General features: G+C 41.9%; 1 protein-coding gene across 1 annotated transcript in view; it reads left to right on the forward strand.

Moving 5' to 3' along the window:
* The window catches only part of MUC13 (mucin 13, cell surface associated), a 13,972-nt gene extending 1,414 nt beyond the window's left edge, over positions 1-12,558 (forward strand). The window contains exons 3-12 of the mRNA XM_010190572.1: positions 210-329; positions 1,263-1,369; positions 2,969-3,027; positions 5,606-5,679; positions 5,866-5,991; positions 7,093-7,204; positions 8,278-8,315; positions 10,365-10,452; positions 11,499-11,706; positions 12,508-12,558. Of these exons, the coding sequence (XP_010188874.1) occupies positions 210-329; positions 1,263-1,369; positions 2,969-3,027; positions 5,606-5,679; positions 5,866-5,991; positions 7,093-7,204; positions 8,278-8,315; positions 10,365-10,452; positions 11,499-11,706; positions 12,508-12,558 (983 nt within the window). The remainder of the gene's footprint in view (positions 1-209; positions 330-1,262; positions 1,370-2,968; positions 3,028-5,605; positions 5,680-5,865; positions 5,992-7,092; positions 7,205-8,277; positions 8,316-10,364; positions 10,453-11,498; positions 11,707-12,507) is intronic.
* The last annotated feature ends 8,145 nt before the right edge of the window (positions 12,559-20,703 follow it).

Here is a 20,703-nt window from a genome sequence, read left to right on the forward strand (position 1 = left end):
GTAGGGAAAACAGTTACAATATAGACATTAAGCAAGCAAGACATAGCCATGTGCTCTTTAATTGCACCTATACTCTATAAAACATATCTGGTAGTTTCCTTTAGTAGAGGTATATATGAAATATTTAATGCAGGAACTACTTTATATATAAACTGTCTATTGAAATTCTGTAGAAATCCTGGCGTCAATAAATTTTGTCTTTGTATCAGGTGACTTGTGCAGCTCAAACCCTTGTGGAAAAGCTTTGGCTAAATGTGTTGCTTTACATAGCATTTTTAACTGCCTGTGCGACTATGGATTCTACTACAGAGACAAGGATTGTCACAAAGGTGAGTTGCAAGAGCCCAATCTGTATTTTTAGTTACTTCACAGATAACTGCTCAGGAGAATTTTTCTTCCCATACTCCTTGTTCTCATGTTATAACTGAAAACATAATGAGTCTGGGAAAGCGACTGCTGAATAATGCCTTGCTGTGCAGACAGCCACTGCTACAGTGACCTAGATTGTTATCTCACAAAACAGTAACAGTCAAAGAGGTTAGTGGGTTAGGAAAAGAAGGTGAGTTCTCTGTCAAGGGTGCTGGAGATGAAAATGAGTGAAAAGCAGGAAAAAATGCAAGTGTAAACCTGACATCAATATTAACAGCCAGGATTTAAAATGGCCCAAACCCATGAAGACCTTTGAACATCTGGCTTGATTTTGCCTGTTGCTAAACACTCATCACAGTCCTGTTGCAATGCATTGCTGAGATGCTGCTGAAGGCCAAGCGCATGAGCAGATGGCGCTTCTTATTTAAGTGCCAGCAGGCAGGATTCTCAAATTTACTTGTGAGCCTCAAGAAGCAGGTAGGCACTGCATTGCTTTCTCAGATGTGGTGAACTACTTTAGCTGCTTAGCAGCTGCAAATTTGGAGTACTTAATTATAACTATTTTCTCACTACAAGCTGTAACACCTCAGATGGAGTATTTTGGTAGCTTCAGGCTATGCTTATGGTTTAACGTTATTCAGTTTCATAGTCTGGCTGGTTTGGTTGAGCCCAGGATGCTGCCTGTTTCCCAGGGAGCCAAAATATGTCCCTCATTATGGCTGAATTGATTGAGCAAACATTTGTCCCCTACTGAATCCCTCAGTATATGAAAAATAACACTGGCTGATTTCTGCATTGTATTTCCCCACCTCTGAAGGCTGGAGGACTCTAAGGTGAAATCTGACTTACTTGAATGCTTTCTAATTAATTAATATTTTCTGTTCTCATTCCAGCGAAAATATTCCCAGGAGTCATTACACTGACAGAATCTTACAGTGATGGTGTTCAAGTTGTAAATTCCACACAGTATGAAGCAGTGTTCCAAAATATAACAGAGTTTGTGAGTAATTAATTTTTTTTCTTTATATTTAATGCTATCCTAAATGTCACACAAAGGCTATACATGCTGCCTTTAAAGTGGAGACTAGGATAGTTTGACTTTAGAAATCTACTTCTTTCACAACACACTTCACACTAGTTTAGACCTATTCCTGAAAGACTTAAATTTTGCCCTCAGATGAATACACGCATGGCTTTAGCTGAAGTGAAGGGATGCACCTGAAATAAGTAATACCTGCATTTTCAGTGCCACTTCTGTTCTAGGAAGTTCTCACATAAATTGCTCATCTTTCACCATTCCCTCTCCAGAAACCACAAGGCTGAGCGAAGTTTTTCAGCCTATTTAGTTTCTGATCTCCACTATTTGCTGAGGGCTCAGTAATACTCAGTGTTATGAGCAAAAATGAACACCTTTCTTTTTTAAAGCAAGCTGTTGTTGCCACACAGCACAAACTTTTCAGAATGGCTGTCTAGCTGTGTGTAAATACCAAAATAATAGGCATTTCCTATAAGCATACCAGTATTGCTATTTTAGTGCTATTAGTGAAATGGTTATTACGCACATTTTGAGCATTCTGTGAGTATACATAAAATCTTGTAATGGATTTCCTAGAGAAATAAGAACAGTTTAATTTTTACTGCCGTGTTGCAACTAGTGGATTTGCTTATGTTGCTTTCTGAAAGTAAGGAGCAAGGTATCCAACTCCACCAGACAGCTGATCAAAAAATATTCACCAAATACTATTCAGAATTCATAAAAAATGGTTATAAAATTCTTCATGCTATTATATTGCTTCCTATGAATGTTTCATCAGAAAGTAACCAAAAATTGCCTCTCCAGAATTCTAAAAAATATTTTCCTCATTTTTTTGTCCAATGTTTTCTCATGACAATCCTACAGAAGTATATGATATGCAGCACTAGAATAGATACATAGTAGTATGCAAAAGTGAAAATAGCACAGAAAATTTTTACTTTATCACAAAGAAGGATAGTTTATCTTTCATTTCAGTTGATTTAGACATCTTATCCTTATCTCATGGTGCCTCCTGCATGTGTAGCAGCTGGAGGCAGCCACCTCCACCAATTGTTCCCTGCTTCACATGGGATGAGGGAGTGCAGTGACTTTTCTACTGACTCCATACAAGCCCCAGTGCTTTCATAAGTGCTGTGCTTCTGCCCACAAGATCAACCCCTTCAATCCAACTTCACTGCATCTTAAGGATGCATGCCATCTGTAAAGATGCTTACTTCTCTCTCTTCCCTCTACGTGTACATAGGTTGGTACCACAGAGAGAGCCTTCTAAGTGCTTCTAAGAGCAAGGGAGTATCTGTAGCTATCCAGCCAGTCAGCCCTAATGCACTGCCTGACTTTCATTCAACTTGTGTGTCTCCATCCCTCAACTGCTCTCCCACACTCGCTGTTCTACAGCACCATCCCACGGCTCTTCTTCTGCAATACCTTGCACCATGGATGTGACAGATCAGCTTGCTTCTTTTGTGCCTATAGTAGCATGTTCTGGATTAGAACTGTACAGCGGAAGTCTCAGTGGTCTATGTTTGTGCTTGCCCTTAACTCCAATTAATTTATCTTGTTTAGTTTGAGGATGCCTTCATAAATGTATCAGGCTTTGAACAGACTGTCATCGTGAAAATTGAGTAAGTTTTCTAGTTTCTTTTTTTGCACACTATATGCTTCCCATGCATCACATCTTAATCTGCTCCCCATGGAGTAGTCAGTTCACGAAAGGATATGGGATTATTTCAGTTCAGTTCATTATGCCTTCTGTTAAAGGAGGACATTCTTTTCATATTTTTACAATTTCTGGGATGCTGGCCCCATTTTTACGCCATGGTTTTCCAATATGTCTGTGAAGTGGGCTGGCTGAGACAGTTCCACAGTGGATCTCCCACTTTTAGTACCATGTAGGATATAGCACTGTGCCATAACTAGCAGTTCCTGGGGTATCTGGCACCTCTCTGAAATGGTAACAGTTAACTCTGAGGTTCCTATGAACAGATCCAACTTGGAGTCCCAGTTTAATTTAAGAAACACCTGCATTACAGAAGCCCACTGCATCTCATTGTGCATTTGCTGGTCTGTCCTGATGGCAAGCTGGGCAAAGATGTTATTGAATGGGCTGTGGTGACTGTAACCATGGACACAGGGCCTTTGCTGCTCTAGGCAGGCACTGTAAGATGTCCCTTTCTTTCCATCCCCATCTGTTACAAGCTTCTCTGTGAGTCCTCCCTAAACCACATAAAGCAAAATCTGGCTTGCTAGCACATACACCAGTGTAAACCCATTCACCAAACCCCATGGATTAAGCAGTTCAGCAGACTGTTGTTCTCACAGAGTTGTGAGGGCAGTAACTCCCAGCAGAGTGGTTGTGACAAACACATGGGCACAGTAACATCTTAAGGCACCACAGCAATCTACTGCTTAAAGATATTTGTGTGCATATCCCAGCAGCACAAAGTACAGCTGAAGAACTCAGTAGTCACTGCTGTTCTCCACCTCACCCCAGAGAGATTGCTGTCCAGCTGAACCCAATCCAGCTAGCATGCAAAGATGCCTCTAAATTGCAAACACACCCTTCTGAATTCTTTGTGGTCATACCTTGAATGATCCTCACCATGCTTCAGGATGGGTTCTCCACATCATGCCTGGATGACACCCCAGGCTGATGCAAGCATGTAAAGGTTAGGGTCTGACAGATGTGGTCTGCCACACAGCAGGTGGCTTGGGGTTAGACCAGTAAAAAAATATCAGCTGTGTGCCAAAAGTACACAAAGGGGCAATGTTGTTATTAAATCCAAAATCCTTTGCTTACCAGCTACCTATTTACATCTGGATCTGCTGGAAAGATGGCCATTAATGGATTTGTAAATATGACTTGAACTCATTCTCAGGTGTCTTAGCAACTACCTACATTGTGGGATGGAAGACGCTAGGGGAGAGAGGGAGGTTTGGCAGAAATCTTCTCTTGTCTTTGGATCTAGCTTGACTATCCATATGGATTATATGTGGCTTTAAAATGATGTTATATATACTTTTCAGACCTCTAGAAAGAACCAGAACTTCTCCTGCAATGCGTGTAACAGTGACAAACCTATTTATGGAGAGCTCTGATGTAACCAATGAAATGATCATTTCTGCAATAAGTAGAGCAACAGAAAATTCAGCCTTTGTCTCTGAGTACAATGGTATGTAATTCCTCGCTGTGGAAGTAAATAATCTGTAGAAACAGAAGTTCATCTCTTCAAAGCTGGTTAGAACATTCCTATGTGCAGCAAAGCCCATCAGGGCATAAGCCTTGTTGATTTTAAAGAGCTGAATGTTCAATCTTGGATAATTTTGAAGACTCAACCATACAGAGCTGGGAGTTCTGTCTTATTAAGGCTTTCTACTTCCTTTGTAAAGAAGAGAAGGAAAATACTCACTCCCAAGTAGGCAATGGCATGTTAGTTTTAAGTGTTAAGTGTCTGGAAAAATCAGGACAAAATATATACGGATATATATTGAGCTTCTGAGAATAAGACAGTATTTTACTGGCAAAATAGGGTAAAACTCTATATGACTTCTTTCATAATTAACTATGGTAATTGAAATGAGGCCTTAGTGATTAGCTGCTGAGCTACATGATTCATTTGTCTAAACCAGTAAAGTCTTGCATTACTAGAAGTGTAATACTTGGAGAATTATTTTCTAAATAAAATAAGTTTTTTTTCTTTACGTGCTGCTGTTTTGAAGTCAGCTTTCACAAAAAGTGTAGCTAATAATTAGAGTAAATTTTATGGCTTATAGCCTGATTTTGGTCTCTGAAGGTATCTGTATCCACCTTAACCATGACATTTCCTGAGTGCTGGTCCTAAATGTGAGGAGCAAATAGAAAAAACCTGAGAGGTCACAAAGCACCAGTGCAATCTCACCCCTTCACTGCATGCCACCCACTGAGGTCTGTAAACCACTCCCACCACTGGGACACAGATCTAAAGAGCAACATGGTAGGCAAATGGCATACTAATATCGCAGATGAAATGAACTGCGTGGCCATAAATATTTATATCTGTGCGGAACTGTATGAGATCTCGGTCTCACAGGTCAGCTGTAGAAAAAAACCTAAGAGAATAGTGCTGGGGTTTTTCTATAGGTTTTTTTAAGGTGAGTCAGAGAATCAGTGTTCAGAATATGAATCTATGGGTAGAATTTCCCTTTTCATGGTCTGGGAGGCAGGAAGGTTTGGACGCAGTTGTGGGAAGCCAAGAAACAGAAGGTCAGAAGGTGTGACGGAAACAGGACCTTAACTGGTAAAGAATAAGGGAAAAGATAGGATCGAAATGCTTGTAGTATTGATGTCCCCAAAAAAGGACTTGCAAGGTTTTTTTCAGAATTGCTAAATAATTGATTTATGATTTACTGAGCAAGTGCACTGCTTTCTATGAAATGATATTATTAGTACTCAGGTTTGTTTCCTGACTGTTTCTCTTTTAAAGCTGCAAAATATTGTGATGTTTTCAATTGTGATAATGATACCACAACCTGCAAAGAAAATGTGTTTCCAGAATGCCAATGCCGAAGTGGTTTCTCAAAGACAGAATGGGATGTTCGTTCTTGCTCAGGTAAGAACTTTGCTGCTTTATCTATCCGTGAAAGGCTGACCCTGTCTCAGTCCCTTTTTGAAAAGGGCACTCCGCAAATGTGCTGACCTCTAAAAATCAGAGTGTCTTATTAAGAACACCATAGAAACACATTCTCATGTTTCACTTTAGACACATCCATAATTCTATTAGTAGAATAAACTCCTAAAGTCTGAGAAAATTGTCACTGAAACCAGTGAGTGGGCAACTCTTTAAATGCCTTGTTAAACTCTTGGTAAGAATTGAAAACTAGATAGGTAAAGGATGGAACAAATTGAATCCTATATTCACAGCCTCTTGTGCTAGGACGTATTTTGAGAATAAATTCTCATGTTACCTGGAGGCAGCTATAGGGACACTGACAGAACTGGACATCTCATGATGCACTAAAACATTCTGTTAAAGCTCTGTCCCTTGTTGGTATTTCTAGGATTGCATTACCTGTGTTTAGGCAGGTTTTTCTGGGTAAAACTATTCATGTGAATTTTTAGAAAGTTAGTTATTGAGGTTTTATTTGCTTTTGAATCTTTTAATGAGTATTCTGTTTATATTTTTAGCTATCCCTCCCAGCCTTGAGATGTTCCTTATTTTCTTCTTATGAAAACTGAATTTTTCACACTACAGAAAAAACCTATAAGATACCAGATTTTAAGAAAAGCAACAAATGTTGCAAACGCTCATGATAAAATCATGAAAGCTGGCTACAATAAAGGCCAGTAAGATGTGATCCAGTGTAGATCTTTGTGGCCCCTAACCTGCCTAAAACTGATCAAGTTTTAAATCAGTTGGAATACAGATCATCTTCTGTGAGATCAAACTGCAGGTCATTGCTTGCCTGTGTAAGATGTAGCCTAGCCAAATTTCCATTCTGATGAACTCGATGATTTTAAACAAAGACTGTTTCCTTCTAATTTTGTGCTTCTGTATCTCAGTTTATGTTCTACATAGGTATAGCCCTAAAAAAAACAAAGTTCTGTGCGTTTACAGTGCAATTAATGAAAAAGGGGTGGTGGATTTTCTCCAGTGTTGATTTTTGGGGGGCTATCTTTAATTCACTCTCTATTTTTCCCTCTGAAAATACAGATTGCGATGAAAACTGTTCTGCAGAAGAACATAAGTACTGTGCAAAAGAAAATGGGGTTCCAACATGCAAATGCATGCCTAACTTCAAAGAGAAGGATAGTAAATGTGTATCGTGAGTATTCAGCTTTTTCTTGCATTCCTGTGTTTTAGTCAAATACAGGGGCAAATAACATCTAGCACTGGGTCACCCTTGACCTAGAAGAACAGGCTGCAGCTATGTTAATCAGAGAAGTGCCTAAGGTAGTTAGCAGGTGGGCAAATTCCCATGGTGTCACAAGTTATGGCATTTTACCTGCTTGGCATTAGCTGTTGGTGGGCACTCATAATACCTCAGAGGAAAGTTAAGGAGTTCCAAGGTCATTCATGAGTCAGTGAGGAGGATAAACTATGGCATGCTTATTTTGTGGGTTGCTCACATAAACATAAACTGTTCCTTCAGAGTAATTGAGCCATGAGAACTCACACGCTGAAGAGTTTAGTAAGCAGCAGGTATTAGAGCAAGACTTGCCCTAAACTCCTGGGAAGTTTCCACTGGTATCAATAGGGACTGTTTCCTGATGACTTTAAAACCTATGTTATTTTGTCTTAGTTTTCTCTCTTTGGGTATTTCTGTCAGGTCAGGATCTGAACAGAGCAGTGGTGTTTGCTGGTGAAGCTGAGTAAGTGACTGGTGGTGCTCTGTTCCCATAGATAAGCAGAGTGCCCTTGCTCCCCATATCCATTAATTCAGCTCTTGTAGTTATTGCTGCTATACACTGAACATTTCCTACTATAAAGCCAATATATTTTAAAAATAAGGAACTAGTATGGGAGGAAGATGAGGTCCTTATAGATCTAATATTGAGGCTTTTGATAAAGGCAGTGGATGGCAATTTCAAGTGACTCAGAGGTGTAGGGTTTAGCTCTTCAGAGAAATTAGGCCCTTTTAACATTTTTCAGGCTGAGAACCTGAAACTTTGAGCCAAGCTCACCAATCATTCTGAAAATCTCAGATTGTTTTACTCTAACAGTGAAACTAAAGAATTCAGTATTAAGATACCTTTAAAGAAGAAACCTGTAATTAACACACCTTGCAGAGAAATTGCTGATAAAAGGTGGAAATATAGTGTTGTTTTGTGATCATCTGCTTAATGACATTATCTTTCTTTTATTTCTTTCCCGTTTTATCTTTTTTCTCTCATGTAGTTGTCCAGTGGGCTACTCTGGGGAGAACTGCAAGAACAGTAAGTACAAGAATTTATAATTTTTAATTAGAGCATGGAAAAATACCCAGTAATTTTTAATCTGCTTGAGATATCAAAAATAATTAGTAGTAGCCTTTAGGGGTGCCACCATCCTGTATGGATAGCAGGAAAATATTACCAAAAAAAAACAAAGAGTGAAATTTCATTGTTGCCTGGAAGTGAAAATCCTTCTTGAAACTCATGTTCAGGCAGTAGCATTTCCTCTAATGATCTCTTCATTAAGCCCAGCAGTTTTTAGTCAAACACAGGTTATTTGACAGAAAAGCATTTAGTCCTCATCTAAAGACATGTAATGCTGATCTCAGCACCACTAGTGGATTAGTTTCTCCTGTAATTAATCACTCCCGCTATTAAAATGTCAGTGGATTACTCTTATTTGAGATGTTTCTGCTTTAATATCCAACCACTGGTTCTTGTTTGTGCTTTACCTTACAAGCACTGCATAGTTTCTAGTACTTTATACCAGTCAAGAGATGATGGCTTTGACTGTGTTATTTCGTAACTGTTATCTTCTGGAGAAGCCAACCCTAACTTGGGAAAAGCATTTTCCCTTTTCTGAGTCAGCTTTCACTGCACCTTCTCCAGTTTCCACCATCACACAGATCAGGAGAGGACATTCTTCTTGTCTCCTAGTGTTTGCATGGGCCTAAACTCAGAACATGTAATACAGTCAAAGGCAGGTTGAAAAACAAACAGTTATGGTTCTTCACTTATCACAAGTCCTTTGGCTTTATTTGAGCAAAAGGTATCTCCTCATGTGGCCCTATAGAGACTCACATTGCTGTATTCTTAAATACATACATGTTTAACATACCTGTGTCTGCAGCTATGAGATCTCCTCAAGGGTTTCTTCTGGTTTTGCTTAGAAGTTTTGGGTGGTAGTTGTAGTGCAGCACAGTGAATCTTGCCAGGTGTGAAAGTTTGGCAGGAAGGATATTTTTCCTCACATGGAACATATTTTTCTAGAGAAAGTTTTGCAAATTGTAAGACCTTTTTCATAAAGCAAATGAAAATGCTAAATTGGCACAAAATCAACACATTGTGAATTTAAACATGAATTTGGAACCTGCTAATAATAAGTTCCATTAATAACCTCATCTTCTCCATATGGCACTTGGTGGGTACTGATGTAAAAAGTTTGCTGAGCAATAACCAAGGATACTTTACACGTGTGTTTGGCATAACTTTCTTTTGATAAATAATTTTCCCTCTGGTCTCAATGCATGCACCTATGATTAAATGTGCTGGGTTATTCCAGTACATTATTCCAGTGTAAATGGCAAACTCATAAATCCAGACTTGGATCTTCAAGTAGATACCACCAGTAAGATTAAGAAGCTCAGGAAACTGCCTTACTCTTCACATCCTTATCTTGAAATTATGCCCTGAAGGACACAGTTCTCTTTTTTTTTCCCTTACCATGGCTATGCAGAGCTAAGACTAGGTTCTAGTAGCAATTCCATTCATAGCTGATATATAGAAGCCATGTCTTCATCCCTGAGTCATGCTAGTTCTGCAGCAAGATCAGTGAAAATTATTTTTCCTTCCCAAACATTTATTTAGATATAGGATATTTATGCAGTGTTCATAATGCCACATAACAGACACCTCAGATCAGTGTGCCTTATGTGCCTAGGGCATGGGAAGAACTTATTTGACACCTAACAACATATTTTAGCAGCAATACTAGCTTAAGCAACCCCTACACCCTCCAGGTTGTTCCTGTCCCTCAGCTATAACTATGTGCGAAGCCAGTCAGTGCATGGGATTAAGGACCTGAGCTGGGATCAAAATAGCCATCAAGAAGAGATGGTCTTTAATGTAAATCAGTTCCTTAATTTACATCTTTTGGTGTCCACAGACAGTTGTACTGAGCCAGCACCAGAAACCTGGGAATGACTAACATCTTTCATTTTCTTCTTTCTTTCTTTAATGTAAGAGGACAGGGACAGGACTTGTTTTTCAATATTTGTCATGAATTTTCAATTGATGTTTTTTGTTTGTTTCTTTCTCTGTTTGTTTTTCCAGATGGTGAACTCATCGCTATAGTAGTGGGTACAGTGCTTGGAGCTGTTATCCTGATCTTAGTGATAGCAATCTCTGTTGTTTCAGTAAGGTAAGAATATTTCTTATAATTGAGTAGAAGTTGAATTGCTGCATGTTTGTAGAGAGCTAAGCAGAAATTCAGAGGTGGGGAGGGCTGTGAATGTGATTGCATGCCTAGTTGGGCAGACAAGTTCATTTAAGTCATGTAGCCATTAGAATTTGGTTTTGCCTGTGTGCTCTTCCCAGAAGTATTTATTCTCTTGCTGTGACTTGACTATGAAAGCTTCAGTCAAGTCTTTAAAATACACACTTGACCCATTAATCCTAATCCTGCCCTAGCCAGTACTGATACGGCATCTGGATGAGACTGACAAAGGATGCTGATAGTAGAAGGCTGTGTGGCCTGAATTAATACCCTCTTCATCTTTCCCTGCTAGTGCTTCAGTTCAAGGCCTGGCACACCCTTTTCAGCTCAGTACAGGTGGCATTTCCAGCCAAACACCTCTTTAAAGCTTGCTATTCCTAGCATACTAGCAAATTCCCAAGTGCAGTGACACCTCCTCACTTCTCTCCATGCAATAATACAGAAACACTGAAGGAGCTTCTTTGCTTTTGCTCTCTTTGCTGCCAAGGTAAAGATGCCTACAAGACCACCCATAGCAGGCATAGCTCAGCAGCAGGTGCACAAGCTGGTGCTGAGTGTATGTGTGTGTATGGACTTGTGATCACAGACAATTCAAATACATCATTTGAGTGTCCAGCATTAGCTCCATGCACAAGGGCAACTTTTCTTAACTGGGCCAAATGAATGCCTTGTTTCTTCCCCTGACTAGTCAGTTAGAGATAATGGTGGTTAAGGAAATTCCTTCAACTCTAGGAACCAGTTGAAAGAGGACAAAGTCCCCCTCTGTCTCTCCTAGCAGCTTAGCTCCGTCTCTGATAAGAGATGCCAAACTTTGTCCTCTATCATCGATAACAGGGGTTTCGCAATAGATATACTAGAAAAATCTGTTGCATGTTTCAGAACAGGACTGAACATTCAAAATAAGGTGGGAGCGCCTTAGGAACACTAAATGGTCTTTAAAAACCTCTTTTGTTCTTTCATTTCCTCTGAAGAGCCAAACACAAACGAGATCCAGAGAAGAAAAGCCTCATAAAGTCAGGATATTCCAACTCAAATACCTATGATGATCGACAGACCACTATGTTCCCCAGAGTCCAGACCACTTCTGGCCACATGAATGCAGGATATCAGCCAAACAACCCATGTGAGATGCGTCCCACAAATAGAGATCGTTTTCCAGAGAGGGATTACGATGATTTGGTAAGTGTTTCACAGAAGTCTATGGGAATTCCATTGCTGAACTGTAGTGCTGTGGGCTACAGATATTGTTGGAACTTAAACTCCCCTCTGTCCATCCTCCCATCATCTAGAAAGCCAAAGAGGTATAAAGGCAACCAAACAACTGTAGCTGCAGCTGAAAAAAATCAGCTTTTGCATTGATATAGCCCAGAGGAGCCTGTTCAGCAGAGGTGTGTCCTTAGCTGGAAGATGTGTTCTGAAAAACTGCCTGTGTTATCCTTGATGTCTGCAAGGGAACTGCAGAGGGAGCAGGAGCTTGAAAAGTACTACACTGCGATATGGTTGATTTACTCTGATGGGCTCTGCATGCATTGAGTAAATAGGAAGCACATTGTCCATTCAAATCTCATTTAAATGACATTTTAGCTCTGCCATTGTGGTGCAAGAAAATACCACTGTTTAGTGAAGAAAATCTGTTTAATTGCAATACGTTTACGTGTTCTGTAGAATTGAGGCCTGAACTGTGATAGAAGCAACACAGAAATCTGATGTTTGAAAAGAACCCTGCTCTTAAAAAGTTGCCAATTAAGAGAAGAAAAACATCTATTTGGTTAGATGATTAATCAGATTTACATGGATTTTGGCATTTCTAGCTTTCCAAAGATGTCAGCTTTTCACTGTTTGGTTTTCCTTGAGGGCTAGTTTGTCACAGAGAAGGCTATGGTGTGCAGTGTGCTACATGCTGAACTATTCTGAGAAAGGAGCATTCTGACCCACAGCTACTCTTCATTTCTTTTCTTTTCTTGTCCAAATTCTCTGTAGTACGAAGTATCACGGGAGCCTGAGGGCTTTAGGATGCAGAGGAGATACTAAATGACCATAGTGGTAGAAGGATGGACAACCACTGTGAGAATGGGTCAGACCAAAGAGCTTCACAGCCTCTCACCAATGCAGTTACTTCAGCAGAAGAGACAACAAACCTCATAACCGCTGACTGCCTGAAGATTTTCTAAAGGAAGACCCCTGCTTAAAAGAGATCAAGGACAACTCTCTGAAACAAGGGATAAATGAAGTAGAGGACAGTGAGAAGAAAAGGATTTTTAAGAGAATTAATGGGCTCCAATAAGCATTAGACTTCTTTCAGGAGGTCAGCGCATTGGCAAGAGAGTGAGTGTAGACAAGATACTGCAATTTTTACCCTGCTGTTTTTCAGTTCTTCTGAAAGGGGATGCTGAAAAATATCAGCACCCAGAGCTTTTGCCTGTATCTGTGCTCACTCCTTTTCAGCTACAGGCAGCCTGCATGGCTTTGGGCAGATCAAAACTGTTCTTCATGAGAACCTACCCTGTTTCTCTTTACTGTACCAGATACAGTCTTTTACCCCCCCTCAGTATTTCCTATCTCAAATCATTCAGTTCAGATCTCTGCTGATGTGCGTTGTGTGAGACAATGGTACTTGTCTGACCTTTTATGCAGCCTTCTTCCCAATACAGTGATAAGAAATAATATCTTCAAACAAACACTACTATTCTCCATCTTGCACAACTACATTAATTTTACATTCTCAGCTCCTGTGGCAAGTGTTAGCACTTTTTTTTCCTCTTGCACTCTTTACATTTTGATTGAATGATCTTACGCTTTTTTTCCTTTTAATTTCTTACATACACTCAATAACACTCTCTGTAAAAGAATCCACACATTACTGTACTTTACTGAGTGTGCATTATCTATTGACTCACATTAACGTTTCCTTATATATATAAAATATGTACATATATTTATAGGCTAAGTTCGCTTAAAGCATCATTTAATTCCATGTTATATTTTATGTTTCATTTTTTGTATATGCAGATTAACTTTTCCTATTAAACATTATTGTTTCACAGTACCAAGGCTTTCTTATGTTGCTGCTCAGTGGTGTGTTTGGTTTTTTTTACAACTCCAGAGACTATTTTATATTAAAACTTGTGCAGAGTTTAGATTCAAGTATATGCAGACTGGTTGCTTCCAAATTTCACTCAGAGATTACGATCAGAAATATTATTAAATCTTAATGAAGTTGAAATATTTATTGTTGGCTGGCACCAATTTTCTGTGATCACTTTTGGTGGGAACTGGGTAGTTAGAGCAGCTGGGTCTCCTTTGAAGATGCTGGACAAGCTGCTTTCTGTGATGGCAGCTTTGTGCTGAGGGCTCTGTTAATGTCCCACAGCTGAAAAAAGATGTGTCCTTCAGCTTAAATGAGAAGGTTGGGGGCCAGTGGCAGAGAACACTGTCTGTGGCTGTAGGGGTTACCAGGATGTGTATGCAGATGGGCTGTTCCAGTGCTCTCAGTGATCAACATCAGTTCCCACTCACCAGTTATGCAGTTGAAAACTGGAAACTAAATAGTCCTGATCTTTCTTATGTGGTTTCCCTAGCAAAAGAAGACAGACCCTGCTTTCTCTGAGCTGCCTGCAATGAGCAGTAATTTGGAAGTAGCCTGGTGAGAAAAGGTGCAATTTTCTCTCTGTTATTTTCCTGGGTTTTTGCTTTCTTTCTTCCAGATGACTCCTGTCCCCTTTGCTGCTGTCCACTGGCTGCGTGGCACAGTGCCTGCCATTGCAGGTGTCTGCAGGAGACTGGGTGGCCTTAGCCACCCTCCCTGGGTGCATGCATCTCACCATGCACTAGACGACCTTTACTGCATGTAAGCAGGGCTAGCTGGATTTAGCTATGCATGACACCCTTTTCAAAAGTTGGTAAAGATTCAGTCTTATTTTCTTAACTTTTCCTCTGAGAATACTCACCCATGTAAAAGCAAGGCATGGTAGCTACCCTCAGCACAGCAAAATAGGACCAGCTCCCTTCCCCAGCAGTTTCATTAATGTATGCCCCCCATGCCTGCTGCCCCCTTCTTTTAATTCGAGACCTGTGCATCCTCACCATTTCCTGGGTGGAGGAGATGCTCTTAGCTTCTAATCCCTCTGTTAAGTCCTTTCCTTTTCCCCTTTTTCCTGACTTTTCAGCAGCAGGAAAAGGTTCTGCTGACAGCAGAACATCCCAGAGAGTTTGCACAGGGTGAGACACTGAAAAACAGGCAGGATACAGGCAGAACAAGTGGCAAAAAGTCATGAAGCTCAGTGTAGATGTCTACTTCGTTCAGCTGGCTGCCTTTGCTTGGACAGCCCCTCCTCCCCTTCTTTGTATGGCAGACTGAAACTCGGGGTTATGTGGACTCTAATAAAAAGATTTCTCTATATCAAGAGTAAAAGCCCATGCAACATGGCCTTTCATTGGGGCAAACTGCCTGGTTTCATCAGCTTAGTGCAGAGAATCTTTAAAATACATGTAACTGTAGCCTGCTACAGAGGCACGTGTAAAGGCTTTTAAGTGTTACCTCTTATTCTTTTGGAAAGCAATAGGGGTTGGAAATAGAGTTGAAAGTTCAATGATAAATGAAACTTCAATGCAATAAAACTTTATTGAGAGTGTGAGATCTATATGCTTGTTGTCAGTAATAAAAGCAGCAAAAAATAGTCAGGTGTTTGCATCATTTAATTGCAGAGGAATGTTCATTGCTGCAGTTCAAAGCTAATTTCTGCAACTGCAGCCAGTTCTCATTTAGCCTGTGCTGGGGAGAGGCTATCAGATACTACTGCAGGCCTACACCTCTTTACCATTTCAAAGGCTGCTACAGCTATTTTATTCGAACGGGAATTCTCCACTGAAAGGGCAAACTCTCAGATGTTTCACATCTGTTTGGCTATTAGCAATGTGTGATTCTGTTGGGAAATATGACCATGGAAAATAGCTCCTTGTGGTGTTTTATGACTGCTGCTGTTTGGCTCATGCATTGTGTCAGCTGCCCATACTTCAAAATCCAACCAGGCATGGGAAAGGGAGCCAAGTGCGACCCTTACCCATCGGTGTGAGAAAGGACGTGCCTGCAGGCAGAGTGAGAGGCTTCAGGGAACTGTCACAACTCGTTTCACATCCTGGGATCTCCTGTCCATCTGCTTCCCTGAGATACAGGGTGTCCTACCAGCCGGTAACCTACAGAGAACGTGGGAAGGTGGTGCCACTCAAGTCTGCCACCCACTTTTGTCCTGACCAAAAATTACACTGGAGAGATTGCTTGGCACATCTGCACACGGTGTACTAGAAAATGCTAAAGGAGTTGGAGACAGAGGTTTGCATGGTTATAACACATATTTGTATGGGGGTATTTGGTTTGCTTAAGTCACACACCACTCTTGATTTATCTGGATACACCTGAGCATATTCAAGGGATATGGGGTAGTAGGGGAGGGGTATGGTGCTGTGGATGGCTGTGGGGTTAGAGCCTGGGTCTGGGCAGCTGCCTTAGGAGCTGTCACACAGTAATGTGATGGGACAGTGGGGTAAGGATGGGATTAATCAGGCCTGACAGATTGTGTGCTGTTTGGACTGCTCATGCCTGAAACTAGTTTCAAAAATGATAAATAAAAACCCTGCATCCAAACACCCCACAGGGAGGCGCAGCATCCAAACTTGCATGTGAAAGACAGCACTTTTCAGGTCTGAAAGTAAGAAGCATTTTGCATTTTTCTCATTACCTGCTGGTGAAAACCACTCCTTGTTTCCTTTATGAGACTGTTTTCATATAGATCCTGCATGTGACGTGCCATACTGGAGGCATAAACAACTCAGAGCGAGCAATGAAGGTAAGACCCATTGCAGACCCAAGGGCTTGGCTTTTTTCTTCTTGTGTACTTCTTTGACTTTGATGGCTTGGTGTTTTCAAGGTGAACAATAGCACTCCTTCCAACAGGAGAAACAGGGATAAGGGGAAATGAGTTTTTAAGTGCTCCCCTCCTTGCTAGGAACAGCTTCCCCAACAGAAACCTATGGTATGGGGAGCTTTTGGGGAAACACAGGTGATGGCTGAAGGGATTCAGGCAGACACGCCAGTAAACATCATTGTCCCCGGATGGTTTTGGGGAGACCACCTTGGCTTCATCCCAGGCCCAAAAGGGTGACTGGACCTCAGCACAACCCAGGGACAGAGGATCCTGACTGAAATTTGGAGTTCATTAGCCCAGGGCCATAAACTACAGAGAGGCAAATGAGTTGAGCTTTACTGCCTTACTCATTTGCCACTCCTGTGAGAGGAGGACTGTCATTTGTCAAGTTTAGCAGCTGCCAAGTTATCAATTGCTATTTTTTCTCATTTCCTACCCTTCCCCTTATTTTTAGCCCAGTAATGCTCCCTATTTCAAAGCCTTGTATCTGGTGTTTGCAGATGGACCAGCTTTGCTTATTAAGGGTTTCCAGGAGGATTAAATTGACTTCTCCCAGGTTTTGGGAGTGTGAGCTGATTTTTGCAGCAACTAGTCAAAAAAATGCCCAAACCCAGCCCTAAAAGCCCAAAGTGGTCTAAGAACAGGGAAGGCCATAAAACATGTCAGATCACAATTAAACAGGAAATAAATGGGGCTAAAAATAAGAATACGAAATTGCCTTACAAAGGATGTTCTGACTGCTGGTAAAAGGCTCTTTAAATACATCAAAGCCACAAAAGTAGCTAGGAAATTGGTAGAAATGCTGATGACAAGGGCATAAAAGGGACAGATGAACGTGATGAAGATGTAACAGAGGAGTTCAGTCATTTCTTTTTGGCCCTTTTTTACAGCTGAAGCGGCTGGGGAGCTTTCCACATCTGTCCCACTCTGCAGTGGATCAGCTGGAGGAGCAAAGCAATTGGAAGTAAAAGGGTAACATGGAGTAAAGAGGTAAGATGCAGTAAATGAAAGTAAGTGAAGTAACTACATAACAGGAGGTGTAAGGTCACATAGAAAAAGTGACTGTTAATAAGTGACCAGGACGAGGCAGCTCTGATCCAGGGGACCCAAAGGAGCATTGCAGCTCAGCGGTACAGGGAACTGAGGTGCTCAGCTGTGTTTCCAGGCACAGCCAGCCCATCACACCCCATAGACTCACTGGGATGCACTGAGCCTCCATTGATGGGTCTCTGATGCCACCGACTTGGGGTGGCAGTCAAATATCCACCAGGATTTGGGGGTATGCAAAGCTAAAGGAGGCCAGCGTAAAGCAGACAGAAGAAAATACTTTACAGGCTCAGATAGTGAGCTTGCTGCCACAAAGGGTTGTGGATGCTGTATGTGCAGGCTTAAAAAGAGATGAGGCAAATTCAAGGATGCAAATGCACAACAGAGCTGTATCCTCTAACAACAAGATGAGAAAGTGGGGGTGCTGGAGGAAGGGGCTGTAAAAGGAGCCAGGACCCCAAGACAGCCCCTCCTGTTGTAGCCCCTGCAGCAGACCTGGGGGCTGGATGGACAACCTGGGCCAGCGGGACATTTCTCACCTGTTAAACTCATTGACCTGCTTTACTCAACAGCAGCAGGGGCTGAAAGGTGATGCCTGGGGTGCGTGTATGGAGCATGTCTTGTATGCCCTAATTACGCCCAGGCTGTTCCGAAACTGCAGAGAGATGGGGTAAGGTGCTGTGCTCCAGGATTTTTACTGCTTATGTAAAAACAGCCTCATAAAAGAAACAAAGAAAAATTATATCCATGCAGATAACTCAAAAAATGCAAAATGCTTCCTGCTTTTGGTCCCTAAAGGTGCTGCCTTTCACACACAGGCTCCAAAGAGCAACCTCAGGAGAGCAAAGTTTATCCCTCTCCTCTTCATGAAAGGCAAACCAAGACTAACAGCTCCAACCCTCCCTCTCCTGGTGGAAGCAAAGCAGCTAGCAAAGGAGCTGTGCTCCACCTGCTCCTCTCTGTCCCAAATTCCCGGGCAGTGTCCGCAGGCAGTGCCTGCCACAGCACCTGCCAAGGTGGGCAACATCAAGGGGAGCGGAGAGGAAAGATCTGCCCAGCTGCTGGCCCAAACAGGGCAGAGATTCCCCCTTGGAAAAAAGGCTTTCTCTGAAGTATGTTATCCATAGAGATCCTTTTATGGGGCAAATCAGCCAAAATTTAAAAAAAAAATCTTTCCTATCTGTGACAAATTCAAGAAGTTTCTACAGTGCTAAGGTACCTAGTTCAGTCTCAAGTATAGGAATGTTTAAATAGGTGAGAATCGGGGGTCAAGTCCAGGCAGGTATTTTGGTGCCTAACTTGTACGGACGTTAATGGGAACAGGGTTCCCTGGGGAGGAATTGTGGACCTGGGCCTATACATCATTCCTATAAATGAAACAGGGTTTGTGTTGCACATGTGTAACAATACATTATTCTTCTTTTCGAAGCAAAGTCTTTCCTTGTAGACTTCTTATAATTTCCTAACTGTTTTGTCCTTCCGAGGTCAGTGTGAACAGAGCCTGCAACAAGCTCATGCTGGGCAGAAGCCATTTGTCAGAAAAATAAGTAAAAAAACAGAGCCTAGTGATTTATTTCCCTTATGGATAAAATAGCCAACTGTCAACTGAGATTTGAAAAAGCTGCAAGGGGCATCGGGAGGCCCAAACCACACAGATTCAAGATGAATTTCTTGGAAAGGCATTTGTACCTCCAGAGCACTCTGCTCACCTGGTGCTTGGGACCTGGGCTTTTACTCCATTCAATGGGAATTTTGGCAGAGATTTGAGTGGAGCTGCACTGAGCTGCCTCTACCTCCTGACACGTTAAATCATATTAAATGATGCTTCCCCCACATGCTCACATGTGAAAGGAATCTCTTTGGGCTATCCACCCCACCTTGGTTTTATGATAAACTCTCTGCTAGATGCACCCAATAAATGCTCCAGGCTTTTGTGGCTCTCCATTAGTCCTAATCATAATGGGTCCTGTTTATTTGAGGTAAGATGTGCAGGAAAAGAGAATATTTTTAAACGCACCATGCAAGGCAGTGGGGTTGGACCCTTCAGGCTATCACATCCCTCCTACTCCCTCCTCTTTGCGACTTGACAGAGTCCCTGGCCACAAGATGGAGCTGGCACTTTGCAGTTGCAGGACAAGCCACAGGAAAGGCAAAACCTTTTAACGAGGGCATTTTAATTGGGGCTAAGCATTAACAGACACCACAGGCAGGTTCGCAGCGAGCTGCTAATTTTTAACCCTTTCCTGTGCCACAGCCTTGTGCAGCCCGACCCTTTGGTGACATGCTCCTTACCTCCAGGGATTGGGACACGTTTTTCGGGGTGGTTCAGGACTGGAGACGTCTGTCACCCATCTGAGTCCAGCACATCAGTGAGCACCCCCTGAAAACAGCCGCTCATGCAGCCAAGTGTACCCCCCTCCCACTCCCAGAGCTGTAGCAACACCAAAACTCGCCAGATTTGGTCTGGCTCCATCACCACTGTTTGAGGAACTATTGTTTATGCACCATAGGGTTGTGAGGAAACCCCCCACCCCCCCACCGTCTACCTCCCTTGCTTTCCAGCCCTGCAGCTCCAGGCATGGCCTTGCACAGAGATTTATTCTGAACCCTGCGTTTCTTCATGCAGGAGAGAGACAAAACATGGCAAGACAGCTTTAGGTGCCGTTCTCTGCTTCTCCTCATTACTGCAATACTTCTTAGCAGGTCAGGAGTGGTAGTGTTGCTCTTGAGTAGCTGAGAACAGAGGCAGGTCCTCAGATGGTAAAAGATTATATTTTTATATCTATTTTTATAGCAGGCAGCAGCAACATGAACTGCATTTTTGGCTGGAGGAGAGCACATACTGTTTAGGAAAGAATGAAATTAATGATTGTCATTTTTTGGCATGTAATTGTTGCCTCTTACTAACAAGGATTTTGTGTGAATTTAAACTTTTTTCGTAGTTTTGACAGAAAAACCAGGGGGCAAAACTTTTCCATGGTTGTGAAAACCCCAGCAGCTGGGCCTGTGGGCTGCTTTGTGGGAGGAGGCAGCGAGGGGACAGCAAAGCCACACCGTGGCCATAGTGTGTGCCTCTGTGTTCCCACTGCAGCACAGCCAGGAGGACCCTGCAAACAGCATGGTGAGGAACTGGAAAGGAAGAGAAAGTGTTTTCCTAACACGAGAACTGTTTGTAACATGGTGGAGATCCTCGAGCTTCAAATGAGTT

This window comes from Mesitornis unicolor, unplaced genomic scaffold (assembly GCF_000695765.1).
Source record: "Mesitornis unicolor isolate BGI_N332 unplaced genomic scaffold, ASM69576v1 scaffold17338, whole genome shotgun sequence".
Taxonomy (NCBI): domain Eukaryota; kingdom Metazoa; phylum Chordata; class Aves; order Mesitornithiformes; family Mesitornithidae; genus Mesitornis; species Mesitornis unicolor.